The sequence below is a fragment of the Carassius gibelio genome, chromosome A10 (genome assembly GCF_023724105.1).
Source record: "Carassius gibelio isolate Cgi1373 ecotype wild population from Czech Republic chromosome A10, carGib1.2-hapl.c, whole genome shotgun sequence".
Lineage (NCBI taxonomy): Eukaryota > Metazoa > Chordata > Actinopteri > Cypriniformes > Cyprinidae > Carassius > Carassius gibelio.
In genome coordinates this window covers 4,773,963-4,789,794 of record NC_068380.1, presented here as the reverse complement: position 1 = coordinate 4,789,794, position 15,832 = coordinate 4,773,963, and the positions used below count along the sequence as shown (strand labels likewise).

The 15,832-nt window shown below is 39.5% G+C and overlaps 1 protein-coding gene across 2 annotated transcripts in view; it reads left to right on the top strand.

Moving 5' to 3' along the window:
• Positions 1-1,898: 1,898 nt before the first annotated feature.
• The window catches only part of LOC128020894 (netrin receptor UNC5C), a 156,273-nt gene continuing 142,339 nt past the window's right edge, over positions 1,899-15,832 (top strand). For both annotated transcript variants that reach the window (XM_052607694.1, XM_052607693.1), the window contains exon 1: positions 1,899-2,449. In XM_052607694.1, the coding sequence (XP_052463654.1) occupies positions 2,329-2,449 (121 nt within the window). In that variant the 5' untranslated portion in view covers positions 1,899-2,328. The remainder of the gene's footprint in view (positions 2,450-15,832) is intronic.

The following is a 15,832-nucleotide window of genomic DNA, read 5'->3' as shown; positions in this document are numbered from 1 at the left end:
ACTAAACAGAATACACCCAGATTTCTTTCTTGTGTGGAACATAAAATAAGATGTTTAGGTCAGTTGCTGGTAGCCATTGACTTCCTATAGGGGAAAAAATACATTCAACATTCTTCAGAATATCTTCTGTTGTGTTCAGAAGAATGAAACTCATTCAGGTTTGGAACATTTGGAATTTTTGTGTGAAATAGAATTTTAGTTATTTGTTGTGTTTGTGATGTTAAGAGCTCGTCTTTTCACATTTGTTGATTGTGATTGTTCTTGAGGTTTGTGTGTCAGTGTGTTCAACCGTTTAAAACTATATCCTGGATGTCTTTGCTTTGAAGGATGATTGTTCCTTTCCAAGAATAAATATAGCAGTAACTTAACATACTGAGTGTGCTATAAGACAACGGCTATATCATTTATTGTGTTACTAAATAAAAATGAGCTTTTGTTTTGTTTTGAATGAGGAGTTTTGCATTTAGTGAATAAACAAGTTCAAATTGTACATTAGGAATATATTTTTTTTAAATAGTGCAAACAGTTTATTTTACTGGCCGTTTAGCAGACACTTCATCCGAAACGACTGAACTGTCTCCTTGAAGAAACCCAAGGTTAAGTGTCTCGCTCCGGGGCACAATGGTGATGGAGTGGGACTGGAATTTCGGCAGCTTGCCAGTTTCTAGGTCAGTCCACCTGGGCTTGAACCCGCAATACTGAAGCCAGCAGCCCGGTTTCTTAACCATTAAGCCATGACATCATGCTTCATAAATGCAAACACAAAACACCTGCAGATAGAGAAGATTAATGAGCTGGAATCACAGATACAGTCTCCTCTTATCATGACGACAGGCCCGGCGCGCCGCAACAGAATTTACAAGCTCACTTTAGTTATTATAGTTTTGTTCCTGTCATAATTATTGATCATGCCTTTTGACGAGAGAGCATGTTTTGGGCAATTAGCAGGGCTAAATGAATAACAGGAGGCCAGTGATAAGGAAAGCAAATGTACTTTAGGGTTTCATTGATTAGATTCTAGAGAGGTTTGTTTTCCTTTTGTTTACTCAGTGTCTTGGATCAGAACCGAGAGTGAAACATTAACTACAATAAAGTCCTTTTTTAGACCTCGCATTGTGAATTTTATACATTTAAAGTCAGAAAACAGTCATACAATATCTTTTTTTTTTCTCTGTATGTGCTGAGATTATGGGTGAATCTTGAGCAGAAAATTATCCTAAAAGAAACAGTTAATTAATTATATGAAAGTATGAAAAAAATCATTAAAGGGTTTCATTAAAAGGAATAGGAAAAACAGAATAGCAAAATATCAAAATGGCATGTAGGAAGTCAGAAAATAAAGTAAAAATGTTTTTTTTTCTCTCTTTTTTTTACAAACATAATAAATACATAGGATATATATGGTTTTATATAACACATTATTATTATTATTATTTTCCTCTCCTTTTTTCCTCATTCTAAATTATTTAATTTAGAGAATTTCGCTACATTCTAAAAAGCGGTGTTGTTTAAATTTAAAGCTGGGTTAGTCCATTCTTGACCCAAAGTTGGGTTGAAACAACCCAGCATTTTTTTTTTTTGAGTGAATTTGTTGAAACTAGTGTTGAATTATGAGCAGATGATCCTAAAATAAACAGAATAATGAAATTAATTCATACAATGGGAAATTGCTTTCGCCATATTTGCAAAATAAATAAATAAGTCCATCGGTATAGCCTCCTAGTCCTTCCCAGTTTAAAGTGTCTCAAGATGTGCTGAGATAATGGGCGCGAAAGGATTATAAAGGAAAGAGAGTAACAGCACGTGAAAGAACATAGAGTAAACTGTATAAAAACAGGAAAACACCCGTTAAATCTCGTCTGATAACACAACACATCCGCTCCGCGTCCCCGTACCTGGTTTTCGTCACTGAAGTCGGAGCGCACTCGGATTGGCTGGAGCTCCGGCGGCTCGCGCGGGGTTCGCGCGCCTCTCCAACTGTCCTTCAGAAGGCGGGGAGCGCGCGCGGGAGGAACTTCACTGACAGACGGCCTTCCTTGAACATGAACTTACCTCAGGAGCGCTGATTTACCTGCTTACACATCAGCCACGGCGTTTCGCGAAGCCTTGAGAGAAAAACCTCTCTGAAGAGGATATTTAATCATAAACATTCGTGCTTGACGCGCTCTGTCAGTCAGAAGAGCGCGCTGAGGTAACGTAAAAACCAACGGATTTCATTCCGCCGCCACGGGCTTCGACTCCGGGTTCATTATAAACAACATCTCCAGAGGTTCCTCTGATTCTTATTTCACCTGATCGACGGATTTCTGTCTGGTTTCGACTGTTTGGATGATGGGAAGAAGTCAAAAGACTGCGAGAGGAGACCGAGGCGGATCGGGATTCTTAACGCAGATGATCACGGTGTTCGTTTTTACTCTTTCAACGCTCGTCAGCACCGGAGCGGCTCAAGGTAAGAAAACCTTTTAATATTACCCTACGACAGGTGAAGATCGATCGGTATCACTGACTGAAGTTCGCCGAAGTTCCGTATGAAAAGTTCTCAAACCGATCCATCTTATCTTCAGATAGTCGAACATTTCAGTTAATATTGTTAATATGTCTAAATGGGAATTAATTAAACCACCCTTCAGTTGCTTACTAGTCAAGTTTGATTGGCTATTTGGCAGATTTTAAAATGTGTGTTTTTTGTTTATAAACTGTTTTGTGTGTGTGTGTGTGTGTGTGGTAGACCATGTTAATTCGGATCGAATTTATATTTAACTAGCTTAACAATGGCATTTACTATTACTATTATTCGGTAGGTTTGTTTATGGTTGAGAATGAGCGCGTGTTGGTAACATTTGAGGCAGGATTGTTGTAGACTACAGCACACCTGATTAAATCTCTTTGTATTGACTGGAATATGTGTTTTACTGCCTTAATTTTAGGCATGAGCTCATAGTGAGGTCATTGCTTGAGAAACTTTGTCTTGTGCTGAAGTAGAAATGTATTTGTTTACCTGAAGTCTCAACTCGCTTTTTAATATCTTCAGACTTGTTATGAATGCCGAAATCGGTAAATGACAGTTTTCTGTCTTTAAAGGATAAGAGTATTTGATCAGAGTTGTTTTTCAAACCCTTCTCTTTTGCTGTAAATCTGAACCTTTTAGATTTTTATTTATATCACATTAAAATGCTTTTTAGTAGTACCTTTTTATTTTATTATTAGTATTTAATAAAATGTATTATCTTAGCTTTTTATTATATATATATATATATATATATATATATATATATATACATGCATACATACATACATACATACATACAGAAAATAATGCATAAACCATCATCTTAAAGTATAAAAATGTTATTATCCTAATTACAAAGTGCCATAATTCCTTTGGGGATATTTAAAAAAAACAGGAAAAATGCATTTCTTGAAACCATAAAATATCACTCATGGCCTCATTTTGTGAAAAGTGGATGTGCTACTGGCATTTTATATTTATTAAAAGTCTGAACTGATAACTTACCCAAATTCCCTGTGTCTATTAGGAGTAAAGTAAATATTTTGATTATTTTGTTATTGAGTACTTCTGCTGCATGCTTTGATTGCGTTATAATGAGCTAATTAAATGAATTTTCCTCTGGGCACAACATTGTGAGTTAAAAGTGTTTTCTCTGTGGTGAAGATGCTTTCAAGTTTGTGTTTGTGGCGTATCTCAGAGCTGATGCCATGTGTCCTTTCACTGAAGTGAGTGTGGGACTCCATTAAAAGGATTTCGCTGAATAATTGTTCTGTAAGTAGACAGGCAGCCATGTTCTTGACACAGATGGATGACACAAAGACCTCCTCCCTATCACAAGGCAGGTTTGTGAAGCTCCTCCGAGCTGCGTTTGACTTTGACTTCAACCCTCCCTCAGTGGTTTGCATGCAGTAGTACTGTACTGGATTCTGCTGATCTCCTATTTTTGGGGGAGAATATGATCAAAAGGTGTGGAACTTGTTACAATAGTATTCTAGATTATGTACTATATTACTGTATTATTTAAAATCTACTTTAAAAATAAGATTCTTGCAGCTTAAACAGTAGAGCAATGGAAAGGTCATGGGTTCGATTCTCTTAAAATGCATGCACTGAAGAAAAAGCTTGTATAAGATGCATGGATAAAAACATCTGCCAAGTGATGTTTGTGCTATTCTAGATTACATACTATATTACTTTATTTAAAAAAAAATATTATGTAAGTGATTCATGTAGCTCAAACAGAAGAGCAATGATGAGGTCATAGGTTCGATTCCCAGGGAATGCATGTATTTACATTTATGCATTTAGCAGATGCTTTTATCCAAAGCGACTAACAGTGAACAGCTATAATTTTTTTTTTTTTTACCAGTATGTGCGTTCCCTGGGAATTGAACCCATAACGTTTTGCACTGCTAGCGCAATACTGTACCACTGGGCCACAGGAACAACACCGTGCACTACATGCACTGAAAAAACAAAACGCTTGATGCAATATGAGTTGCTTTTGCCAAATGTTAAATATAAAGTGACGTTTGCAACTAATCTAAATTATATGTTACTTTATTTAAAATATACTTTTAAGTGATGTTTGTAGGTGTTGCGTGCTTCAGGCTCCAAAATTGCCAGGAATCGTATGGTTAGAAACCCAATCCAGTCTAGCAAAACCTCCCTGGACAATTGTGCATAGTTAATGAGAAACAAGGAAAGGTTGAGGAAAAACTATCCCGCTCCAGTGTCTGAAGGGCATTGCTGGATGACATAAGGCAGATTCCCTCAGAGGCCGATGCCATTGACTGTAATGTGAACACGAACCAAGTCTCTTCGTGTCCATTAAGAAATCAATATTTAGGGAGAACATTGTTTGCGACTAATTAATGGCCCTTAGGTTTTTGGATACTAATGAGCTACATGTTTCCCGTTCACATGGGGATCTTTTTGTGCTTGAAGAACTGCCTGGTTATTTAAGCAGTTACCGTTACTCTGCATGGAAAAAATTCCCTCACACACTCCTTTTTTCTCCTGATCCCCCTATTTTTCACTGTCGATACACTTGTGTTAATTAAGTGAGTGAATTCCCACTCGTCCCAGTGTTCTCTTGGCCCTGGAAACAGAGGAGAGAGCAATAGAGAGGAAAGGAGTGCCTTTATGAAGTACAGTAAAATCACTGACATCTCCACCACAAGTGTCTTCCGTTGCCTGAATATGAATAAGAGGCGACCGGGAAAGTCAAGAGGGAGTGAGGGGGATAAAAAAACGGCACTGATCGACCCTTGACAATACTTAGACAGGAGACGATCTTGTCATCTGCTGTAACGGCAGAAGGCCGTGAGGATTTGAGGGCTGAAGTAGATCGGCTGTCTGTTTGAATATGCAGATTCTTGGCTGATGAGAGTCGAAGATCCCAAATCTGCATAATCCATTCTTGTACATTTTTGTTTTCATGTAGGCTGCACGCTTTTTCTGCTTTCTGTGTGTCATCGGTTCTATATGCAGTGCTCTCTCTCTTTTTTTTTTTTTTTTAAACAAAGGCGCATTGTTTGTAATTACTATTTAAAAAACCAAGCAAACCCATTGCCTGCTGAGTGCGTCAAATCATGAGTTCACTTTTTCCACATCTGTCCACTCGCTCTGCATGTTATGTGTCCTCTGAGCTTATGGACAGGGGGGCTTTTATTTTAAGAAAATATTTTGCACACTCAAAAAGAGACACGTGCACACCGGTAGGTGTAAAAATGAGAATGTTATTGAGATCATCATTACTCTAACCGTTCCCCTCGTTGCCTAACGGTCGGGTCTCAAGGGCTCTACTAAGGTTACAGCCGTCGTGGTCGTTCTCCAAGTATGTTTAGAAACACAAACGCTTCCTTGTGCACCGAACGGCTACTGTACTATGACTTCTTGCCACCGTGTATCATAATTCCCTCATGTTCTAGGCCGTTTTTTAAGTTTGAAAGAGAAAATGAGACTTAATGCGGTCATGTGCTGGCGAAGGTAAAGGTCGAGCAAACAGTGTGTCATCAGAAACTAGTTCTTGGTCGCCTTGTGGGCGTCAGCACTACACACTGTTTGTTGGCCTTCCCCCGTGCCGAGGATATTTTTCGTGATAATTGCTGTGAAAGGCGTGCTGAGGTTGCAGCTCTCCTCTCCTGACGTCACGTAGCGAGCCGGCTGTAGAAAAGATGTATTACAGTTTGCGTGCACCATTGTCTACGGTGAATCGTGCCATATCCAGCTGCGCAGGTTGGTGAGTGAGCAAAGTCATGGCAATGACAGCCTCTATTCGCTGCAAAAAAAAAAAAAAGTGGACGGGAAGTGCAATTAATCACACACTGTCACCCTGTAAACTACAGGGGAAGCATCAAAGTGCAGCTTGGGGTTCTATTAGCAGTCCATTAGTGGAGCCCGGCACAAGTGTGGCTACTTCACAAGCATACCGCCACTGAAGTGACCGACCTGTCTGTCAGCAGATCTCCTCTTCCATCGTGACACGAACACTTCACGCAGAAGAAGCTGGAAGCAAAGTTTTAGCTGTGCAGCCTGAAGTGTTTTTTGTTCATTTAGGCCAGTTTTTTCACCTGATGGATTTTAGGTTCTTTGCTGCTGTCGCCTTTGGCTTGTTTGGTTGTAGACACTTAATATTGAGCAAAATTTTCAATTTGACTGCACTGATGAGAACAAAACTGAATTGAGCTAAATAATTAACACTACTTTCTTATATAGAGGTGCTTTAAGCAGAATCAAATTCATAATTGATCAACTTTGCAGCATCAACACTGTTGAATAAACTGAACCGAATCGAGCTGAATAATGTGAATTTTGTCTTCTGTAGAGCAAATTTTTGCATAATTGATTTTTTTTTCAACATTGACACGGTTAATTAACTGAATTGAGTTGAATGATGATCGAATCAATTTAATTTCATGATTGAAAACATTCAACATCGACACTTATTAAACTGGATTGAATCAACATTGAACTGAATTGAGCTGAAAATGACACTATTTTGCAACATTAACACAGTTATTGAACATATTTGAATGAACTTTGAACTGACTTGATCTTAATAATGACACTGTTGCCTCCTGCATTTCATAAATGCATTTTGCTACATTAAAACGGCTTTTAAGATAGATTAAATCAACATTAATCTGACTTGAGCTGAGTATTGACACTATTGTCTACTGTAGAGCTGCTTATAGCTGAAATTGAATTCATTTAATAATTTACCCAGTTATTGAACTGAATCAACACTGAACGTTGAGCTAAATAATGCCACTACGGTCCTTTTTGCATACTTTAGAAATATAGGTGAATTCATGCTGTGCACTCGTTTGACGTGGTGATGTGTGCTGTCGAGTATGGAGTGATGTTATGCTTCTCCTTTAATGTAATGCGTTGCAATGTGAAATCCAAACCCAAACGCTCAAAGGCTCTTTGTTTCCACTTACAGAAAGGCTGCTGCTCGCAGAATCCTCAGTGTCCAATTATAGCTAAGGATCAGAGAAATGTAATTTACAGCCCCTGCTCCTCATGGAGAGGGTAATTGTGATCAGGAAATGGAGAGAGAGATGAGAGTTATTACCAGTCAAGGGGCTTGCACTCTGGGCAGTTATGGAGAGGAGAGTGATGCCCGTTTTTACAGTTTAAAGGATAGAGTTTGGTTTTTGGGAGCGGACGACGCCCGGCCGTAAATGTACATGACCACATACTGGCCCTGCTGGTGAACGGCGCCAGTCGACCGCAATGTAAAACACTCAGATGGAACATTTTGGTTCATTTAAGAAAGTCAGAGGTCAAGAGTTAAAATTTTCTGAAGCACCAAACTGAACTGTACAAAAAAAAAAAATCCTACTTTTTGTTTCACAGTTTGATTTTTCCCACAATTCTTTTTTTCTTGGAATTCTGATTGTACGCCAGGTATGAACTCATTTCAATGCATTGACTTCTACATTTAGTTTTTTAGCAGACACTTTTATCCAAAGGGACTTACAAATGAGGACAATAGAAGAAATCAAAACTAACGCAGTACACGTAACACACACACACACACACACACACACACACAAAGAAGAACAAGTAGATAGAATAGAAAAAATAAAAAGCTAGTGCTGTTTTTTTTGTTTCTTTGTGAACTTCAGTATGTCTGAAAAGTTATTATTTAGTTTTACTGCATCTAGTGGTGTAGAAAATGCTCTGTTCACCTCTGACCTTCTTAAATGAAGCACTCACATCGTTTGTCTTGTAACAACAGAACAACAGTCCTGCAGTAAAAGCATTTCATCTTGGACGGTTGTTCTTGCATGTTTTTCTTGTCATTGTGGGATAATAACAGAACACAGTTTTTCGCTTATTGCATACATGGCTATAAAAAGCTCACGGTCCCACCGGAAACACCATCAGTAGCTTTGCTTTTAGCTCTGCTGTCGTGTGATGGCTCTCCCTGTAGACTCAAAGTGGTGTCCAATCGAACAGGAAGCCTGCTGGGATACGGTCAGAGCGTGCACGAGCGAGCGTCACTTAGTACAGCAGAAAGATCATATTACGAACCCTTAAAGGCTCAGCCATATGCTTCCCGACTATAGAGTCGACAACGTGTTGTGCTGTGTGAATCCGCACGTCAGTCAAAGATATGCAATCCAAGTTCTGCAAATAGCCACGAAGCCACTTAAACCACATTTGCCAAATTATTAGTATTCTTAGTTAATGCACAACGCTTGACCGCCGGCCAAATTGAGCATCACGGTATGGGTTTTGTTGTGCATACTGATGCATGCGCCTGGTGTAATGAAAGGGTCGTTCACCGCACTTCACCGTCGAGGGAGGCCAGGACAAGCAATCACCGCCCTGCTGGAATCATGGAAACATGAGACCCACGCGTTTCCATTTCCTATCTTCACTTTATCAGCCTCCTGGCTCTGTTATTCTTTAGCTCGGCAGACAGCAGATGAAAGCATAGCATAGATAAACGTTTAAGCTTTCTTGTTTTTATGGGGCTTAAATAAGAACATACATTCACTTGGTACTTTGAGGTTTTCACTGGATTCTGCTTTCCATTAAAGGCCCCATGCAGTCAGAGAGATGATAAGAGGTCAGTGTAAGTCCTACTGTTGACTTGGCTATAAAGTCGGAGCTTAGAAAGGGACTGAAGGTCTGGTCTGTGATGGGTCATTAGAGGAACGCTGCCTCAGGCCAGGCTTCCCATTTAAGCTTGATGTTACTTGAAGTTTAATGAACAGACCTGCAGTTGTTTTTATGATCATGGACAGGTGCTTTGTGGGCTGTAGAGAAGCTCTCAGTTAAAGTCAACATGAAATCTCACTGTAAAAAAAACAAATATAAAAAAAAAAAAAACAGTCAGTTTATTTAGATTTTGATTTTCAAAGCCCACTACACTTCAATTTTTTTTTTTTTAAAGTGGTAAATAAAATTGAATTGTTTTACAAAAAAATCTAAAGTCATATCAAAACATTTCCAACTCGCAAAACATTGTTTAATTTATTTTTATTTCTATTTTAATCCTTCAACTAACTTCTTCCAGCCAGTTGCCAAGGCAGCACTTCTAGTTTTCTATTTTTTCTATTATTTGATTTCAGCTTTACTTCGATTAACAATAGGAACGTATGTTAAGAAAGTAAATGTTCATGAGTCAGTAGAGGGGCCTGGCGTCAGACGAACCCCATTCAGGAGGAATTCAGCAGGTTATCATTCTCCATTTGGGGCTTTTAGACTGATCCTCGCAGCCTATCAGTTCTCCGTCAGACAGTGATGAAGCGCTCGCCTCCTGACACATCCTCAACCCGGCCCAAACATGTTTTGTTAGAGAATAACTAAACCCAAGGCCCCGCAGAGCACAAACCCTGTCAGATAAAGATGCATGAATAGAAAGCATTCATCTCTCCAGAATCAATCTTCTGGATAATTCCTCCCATATTTCTTCTTTTTAGTTATCTACAAAACTGCCAAGCAGAGTTTTAAACTGTGTGGGCCATTATGAGAAAGCTTCAGCGAGTGTGTGTCACAACGTCAGTGTTTAATGTTGTTTTTTCAGTCGGTTAAATGAGCTGCTAAATTAGAAACACATATTGTGTGATCCATTCGGAAGTGTGTAGAATATCCAGAACAAAGTAATGGGGAGTATATCTGTGTTGCACTGCTTTTAGCCTTGATTCATGTTCTCACACGTTCTGTTTTCTCAAATGCAAAAACCGCCTGGTGCTTCTCTTAATCTTGCTGTGTGTTGGTCTCTGTTTTCCATGTATTAGCAGTTGCTCTGTGGTCGGACCATTAGTTTATCTGCGTGTGATATTGCACTCCGTAAAGCCAAACTCAGCACTTTCATGTTCAGTCACATCTCCAGGCCCGTTTCCCCAGGGTCCCGCGAGCCACGAGTGCTTAACTGGGCCATCCACGCTGGGGCTAATTTTGTAGGAGCCAGGAATCGTACAGTAGTAAGTCTCCTTAACAAACCCATGGGGAGAAGCTTATCACAACAATACCACGAATGGAGGGCGTTAAGATGAAGTTCCAAAGACAAGAAGTGTTGCACAAGGTGTCCATTGAGAGAGTTAAACATTGTTAATCACCGAGATCTTGATGAGGAACGAGTGGGCCGAGCGACAAGCCCCAAAACTGCATTTAATTGTGCCCTTCACTGCTGCATCATAAAAAATACCCGGGATGCAAAACTAGCGGAAAAACATCAGCTCTGATTAAATCTGGGCATTTAAAAAGCCCATTAAAATAAAACTAATAAAATGGGGTCGAAATGGAAATCCCGTCTTCTGTGGGCACTTCGTACAATGTGAAAGTTCCTAAACAACAACAACAAGTTTTGAGGCCCAAATGAGTCCCTCCGAAGACACACAGGGAAGTAGATAAATAATATATCCTCTTCTAAAGTGATAGGAAGCGTAATGGAAGTGGTGGATAAAGTGCAGAGTCAGCATTAGGAAGCAACTGCACAGGGACCAGAAAAGTGACTTCATGTTATTGACAACAAACTGTCTGAAAGCAGCCATTTCTGACGACTTGTACAAAAGCTTCTTTCCGATATAGTGCTGAAGCTGTTAGTTAGGGATGGGCGGTGTGTTTACCGTTTACTGCCTGACTCAGACTCGACAGAGACTCATATACACAGCTCCACAACTGCTGCATTAATATAGATTCAGATTGAGATGCTGTCAGATTTGTGCAGTCTTATAATAGTCTCAAATGTGATTTAGAATTTAGAATTCTCTTACACACACACACACACATATATAATACGTAAATAACTTATTATAAATAACCGTTATATTCTGTTATAGTATGATTAGTGACTCAGTCCCGCCACATGTGCCTGTGCATTTATTATTAACTTGTGACATTTTTAGCTGTGTCTGTCTGCAGGATGCAGTTGGTGTCTTCTCTCTGTCAGTCAGGGGTCATAAACTCTGTGCTGTAATGAGCGCTGGATGATATGCCGTGCATTAACTGCTCTCTAACACACTCTCACGCAAACGCAGGGATTTAGCCATGACACAGGGAATGTATTGACTCCTGGCCGAGGGGCGGCGGGCAACACTGCCAGTTTTTCTCTGGCGCTGGACCAGTGAGTTGTTTAAAGGGAACAGCGGTTTGCACATTCATGAGTGTGAAGTGCAGAACGCCGCTGCCATCGTCAGATTTGACTTACAGCCTCTTCAATGCTTTCTTTCAGTAGCTGTGCACATAAATTTCACCCAGCGCTCACTTTTACCTCTCGTTTGTGAGGAAACACGCCAGTAAATCTCCACATGGTTGTTCTTTCAATAAAACCGCAAAAGTTCTGCTCTTTACTGGAGCATTTTTGTGCTTTATCGTTGTTGTTGTGGGGGAAATGTTTTATTGTACCGCCGCGTTCCGGTACTGAGGTTCAGCGCCAACAAAAGCAGTGATTTGGGCCAGAAAGGAAGAGGAGGAATTAGAAGGGAGAGGGAGAGTAGGATAGCACAAACTCTCCGGTTTCTTCTCAAACTCAGATATATATTGACCGCTGCTATTCTTGACCGCTTTTCTTGCTATTTGGAAAAGAAAACCTCATGTCACAGTATGACAGAGATTCAGCAGAGACTCCTATTTGCAGCTGCACAACTGGTGAATTGATATAGATTTATATTCGCAGTTTTGTGCCATCAAATGTGACTTATTCTTGACTGCTTTCCTTTCTATTTGTAAGCAGCAGATTCAGCAGAGACTCATATCTGGTGCACAACTGGTGCATTAATATAGATTTTATATTATATTTCATATTTATTATAATGCATTCTGAAATGTGCAGAAATGTTACCTTTAAAGATACAGTAGCTTTTCAGTGAGTCAGTACCATTATAATGTCATCTCTGTGCCTTATTGACCCCTAAAATGTATATATTTAAAATGATTCCTTTTTCTTGCTATTTGTACATGGAAATCAAAACCTCAAGTGTGTAAAACAATAGCTCGATAGCTTGCATTTTCCCCTTGCATGTTTCCTTTCTCATCCCTTCCTTGTCATGTGCAAATGATTTTGTGGAAATCTGATCTCTTTTGTGCTGTGTTTAGTAGGAACGAGAGAAATAGCAGGGACAGGCCGCGTCTGGTTTCAGCCGATTTCTCATTCTGGCAGTTGTTTCCACACTGGTTGAATTTTAGCGATTTAGGCACGTGAAATATGGGCATGAATATTTACTTTCTAGCTTGTGTTTTCTCTGGTTTGTTTTCAGTCGTGCCTGACAGAACACAGGATAGGGTTTCTACAATCTCTACTCGGACTCTCAAGAGTGTAAACAGCCAACAAAATAGAAACGAGTGACATTTGAGAGCCATTTTTATCTGAAACGAGTCGACAGTGCAGAGAGGGTCACCGTTAGCCCAAAATCAGAGGCTTTGCTTGATGTATAAAAGCCAAAAGACCAGGCTTTCTCAGAGAAGGAGCGGCATCATTTAATTTCAAGTGCTCCTGAGGCTCTGTCTGGTCTGCCCTCACATCTCCGTCTCTTTACCTTCCTCTGGTCTTTCTTCAGGTTCCCAAGAGCGGTAGCCAAATGCACATTGACGTACTGCGAGTCTGTGACGGATAGTTTGTGATTAGTGTATGTGAGATCAGTCACAGTCGCTCATTGTCTGCGTCCCGGTGGTCTCAGGGTTACAGAAAAGTCCCTTGTGTTGTGTAATCTGCAAGTGATAAAAAGCATTTTCCCTGCAGCCACAGTAACTTTATATCATTGAGCTGGCATGCCTGGATTTTTCCCCCATATTGTTGCGATTATGTGTGCGTGTGGGTTTTAGGTGAAAACAGTAGCCCCATTTTCTTTTCTGTTTAACCAGCTGAATGTGCTGTAAGAGGCGTTTTGTGAGAGGGGAAAAACCGCCGGTTCGAGTTTCTCACCAGATATGGAAGAGATGAAGCAGATAATGATTTGTTAACTGGAGTCTCGCATGGCCTTTCCCAGCCTCCCGAAGGTGAACGTTTCAAGCGTTCACTTTGGATCTGAATGGTTTTCCTTGCTCATGAAATAATTGTTTCTATGAGAGAACAAATTCATGAAGGTTTTCTTTTTTAAGTGTGCTCAAAACAAAGAAATGTAGGCCATATGCAGATTTCAGCAGCATTGTTTCTTTGTATGCCGCGGCGCTTCTTGATCATTTGTTAGTTTTCATTCTCTCAGAATCTAAAATTCATCTGCATTTCTGTGGGCAGCAGTCGCTTATTTTTCCTGCTGCATTATGACTCTCATATGACCACTGTATTGTAATTCCTTTTACTTAGTTTTATTTGGTTTTTGCAATTACTTCAGCCGAACAGCGTTTGCGTGGTGTGTTTTCTTTTTTTTTTTTTAGTTATCTCTGACTTGTATTTCCCTTCGATTTGCAGCTCTTTATTCAAAATCTCCCGACAGTGATGACATCATCATAATTAGATTTTCACACTACCTTTTTTGGCATTTATTTGGCTACTTGCATGTATTTGCTTAACGAACTGATAAGCTTTTTTTTCCACATATTTTGTGTAGTATTTTCATTCTCAATAGGCACTAGTTTTTTATTTTACCCCTATTTTATTGCTACTGTTTTGCTGCTTTAAAAAAATATTATATTATTTATAGGGGTGTAACGATACGCGTATTCGTATTGAACCGTTCGGTACGACGCTTTCGGTTCGGTACGCGGTACGCATTATGTATACCGAACGGTTCGTTGGACTAATTAATTATATTTGAAAAAAAAAAAAAAAAAGAGAAATATAATGATATGCGTTCAACAAGGTAGCCCAATAACCCAAACGACGTAACAGGCAACGCCCCTGACACTCCCGAAGAAGAAAAAAACACCAACTTATATGTTTATGTTAGGGTACTACTCAGTCAGGCGCTCGCTCACTCAGTACGCGCTGAAGGCTCGTTGCAAAATAGCCAATGCGTTTAACAGACTAGAAATGAGAAGATCCTCCAATAACCAACAGGTCTGGTGTTTGGGTGCACTTTGGATTCCCTTTAAGCTATAATGGTGATGGCAAGAGAGTGGTGGATAAAAAAACAACGGTATGTCGCATCTGCAACATGACAGGGTACACCAGCGGGAATACAAAAAAAAAAAAAAAACACCAGCGGGAATACTTGAAACATGTCAACTCATTTACGCTGACATCACCTTATTGTGTCAGTATCTGGGAAAAGACGAAAAAAAGGAGAAACATGCACGCAACAAACTATCCCTGCAGCACACCGGTATTATAGCTTACAGGGAATCCAAAGTGCACCCAAACACTAGACCTGTTGGTTATTTTAGGATCTTATATTTCTGGTCTGTTAAATGCATTAGACATTTTGCAACGAGCCTTCAGCGCGTACTGAGTGAGCGAGCGCCTTAGAGGCCGTTCACATATCGCGCCTAAAAACGCATGGAAAACGCTAAGCGCGTCTTTCTCCTCCTTTCCAAAGCGCTTGGGCAGAAGCGCTCATGAGGCGTCTGTCTTTGCTAAGCAACAATGACGTGCTCTCTCCATGAGACGCGGAAATTTCAGCGAAGGATAAATGGATTTGCAGCTCTAAAAATCGCTTGCAGTAGCTCTGCTACTAAATTTATTTCAAAATTGCAATCCATATACAACTATGATCAGCTGTTCCTTCATCTTGGCTCAGTTTTCAACGTTGTTACGGGAAAGGATGAAGCTGATTGGTTAGTTCTTGTCACATGACCCGCGGTGCGCTTGCGGCATTCTGAAAAGTTGAGATGTTTTTACATTTTGCTGTATCTAAAACGTACCGAACCGAACCGAACCGTGACATCAGTGTATTGTATCGAACCGAACCGTGAATTTTGTGAACCGTTACACCCCTAATTATTTATATTATATATAATATAGACAAAAACATTTTTTATATTTATTTTTTTATTTTTTATATTTACGTATCTCTATATAATCACAGAATTTTCTGGCCATTTATTCCCTGCTACTAGCACAGCAAATATGGAAAGATTGTGGTAGTGTTTCTCTGCATTAAACACTATTATTTTTCTTAAGTACTTAAATATTTTACATTTTTTATATATTAATTAACAAAAATGTATTTTGTTGTTTTATATCATTTTATTATTTTATTTTAGTCTACTGTAGTCTCCGAATCATGCATCTATTTTTCTTGTGTGCATTTGCATATACTACATTTGTTTATGGAACTGATTGTCTTTTCTTTCTGTCGTCCATCTATACTGCTCCGTACCATCAATCTGTGTAAGCAGAACTAGTATTTATCCACAAATGACTTTTGCTACCTTTCAAGCCCTTCTAGTCTGCTTATTGTCCTGTTTTGCATTAGAGAG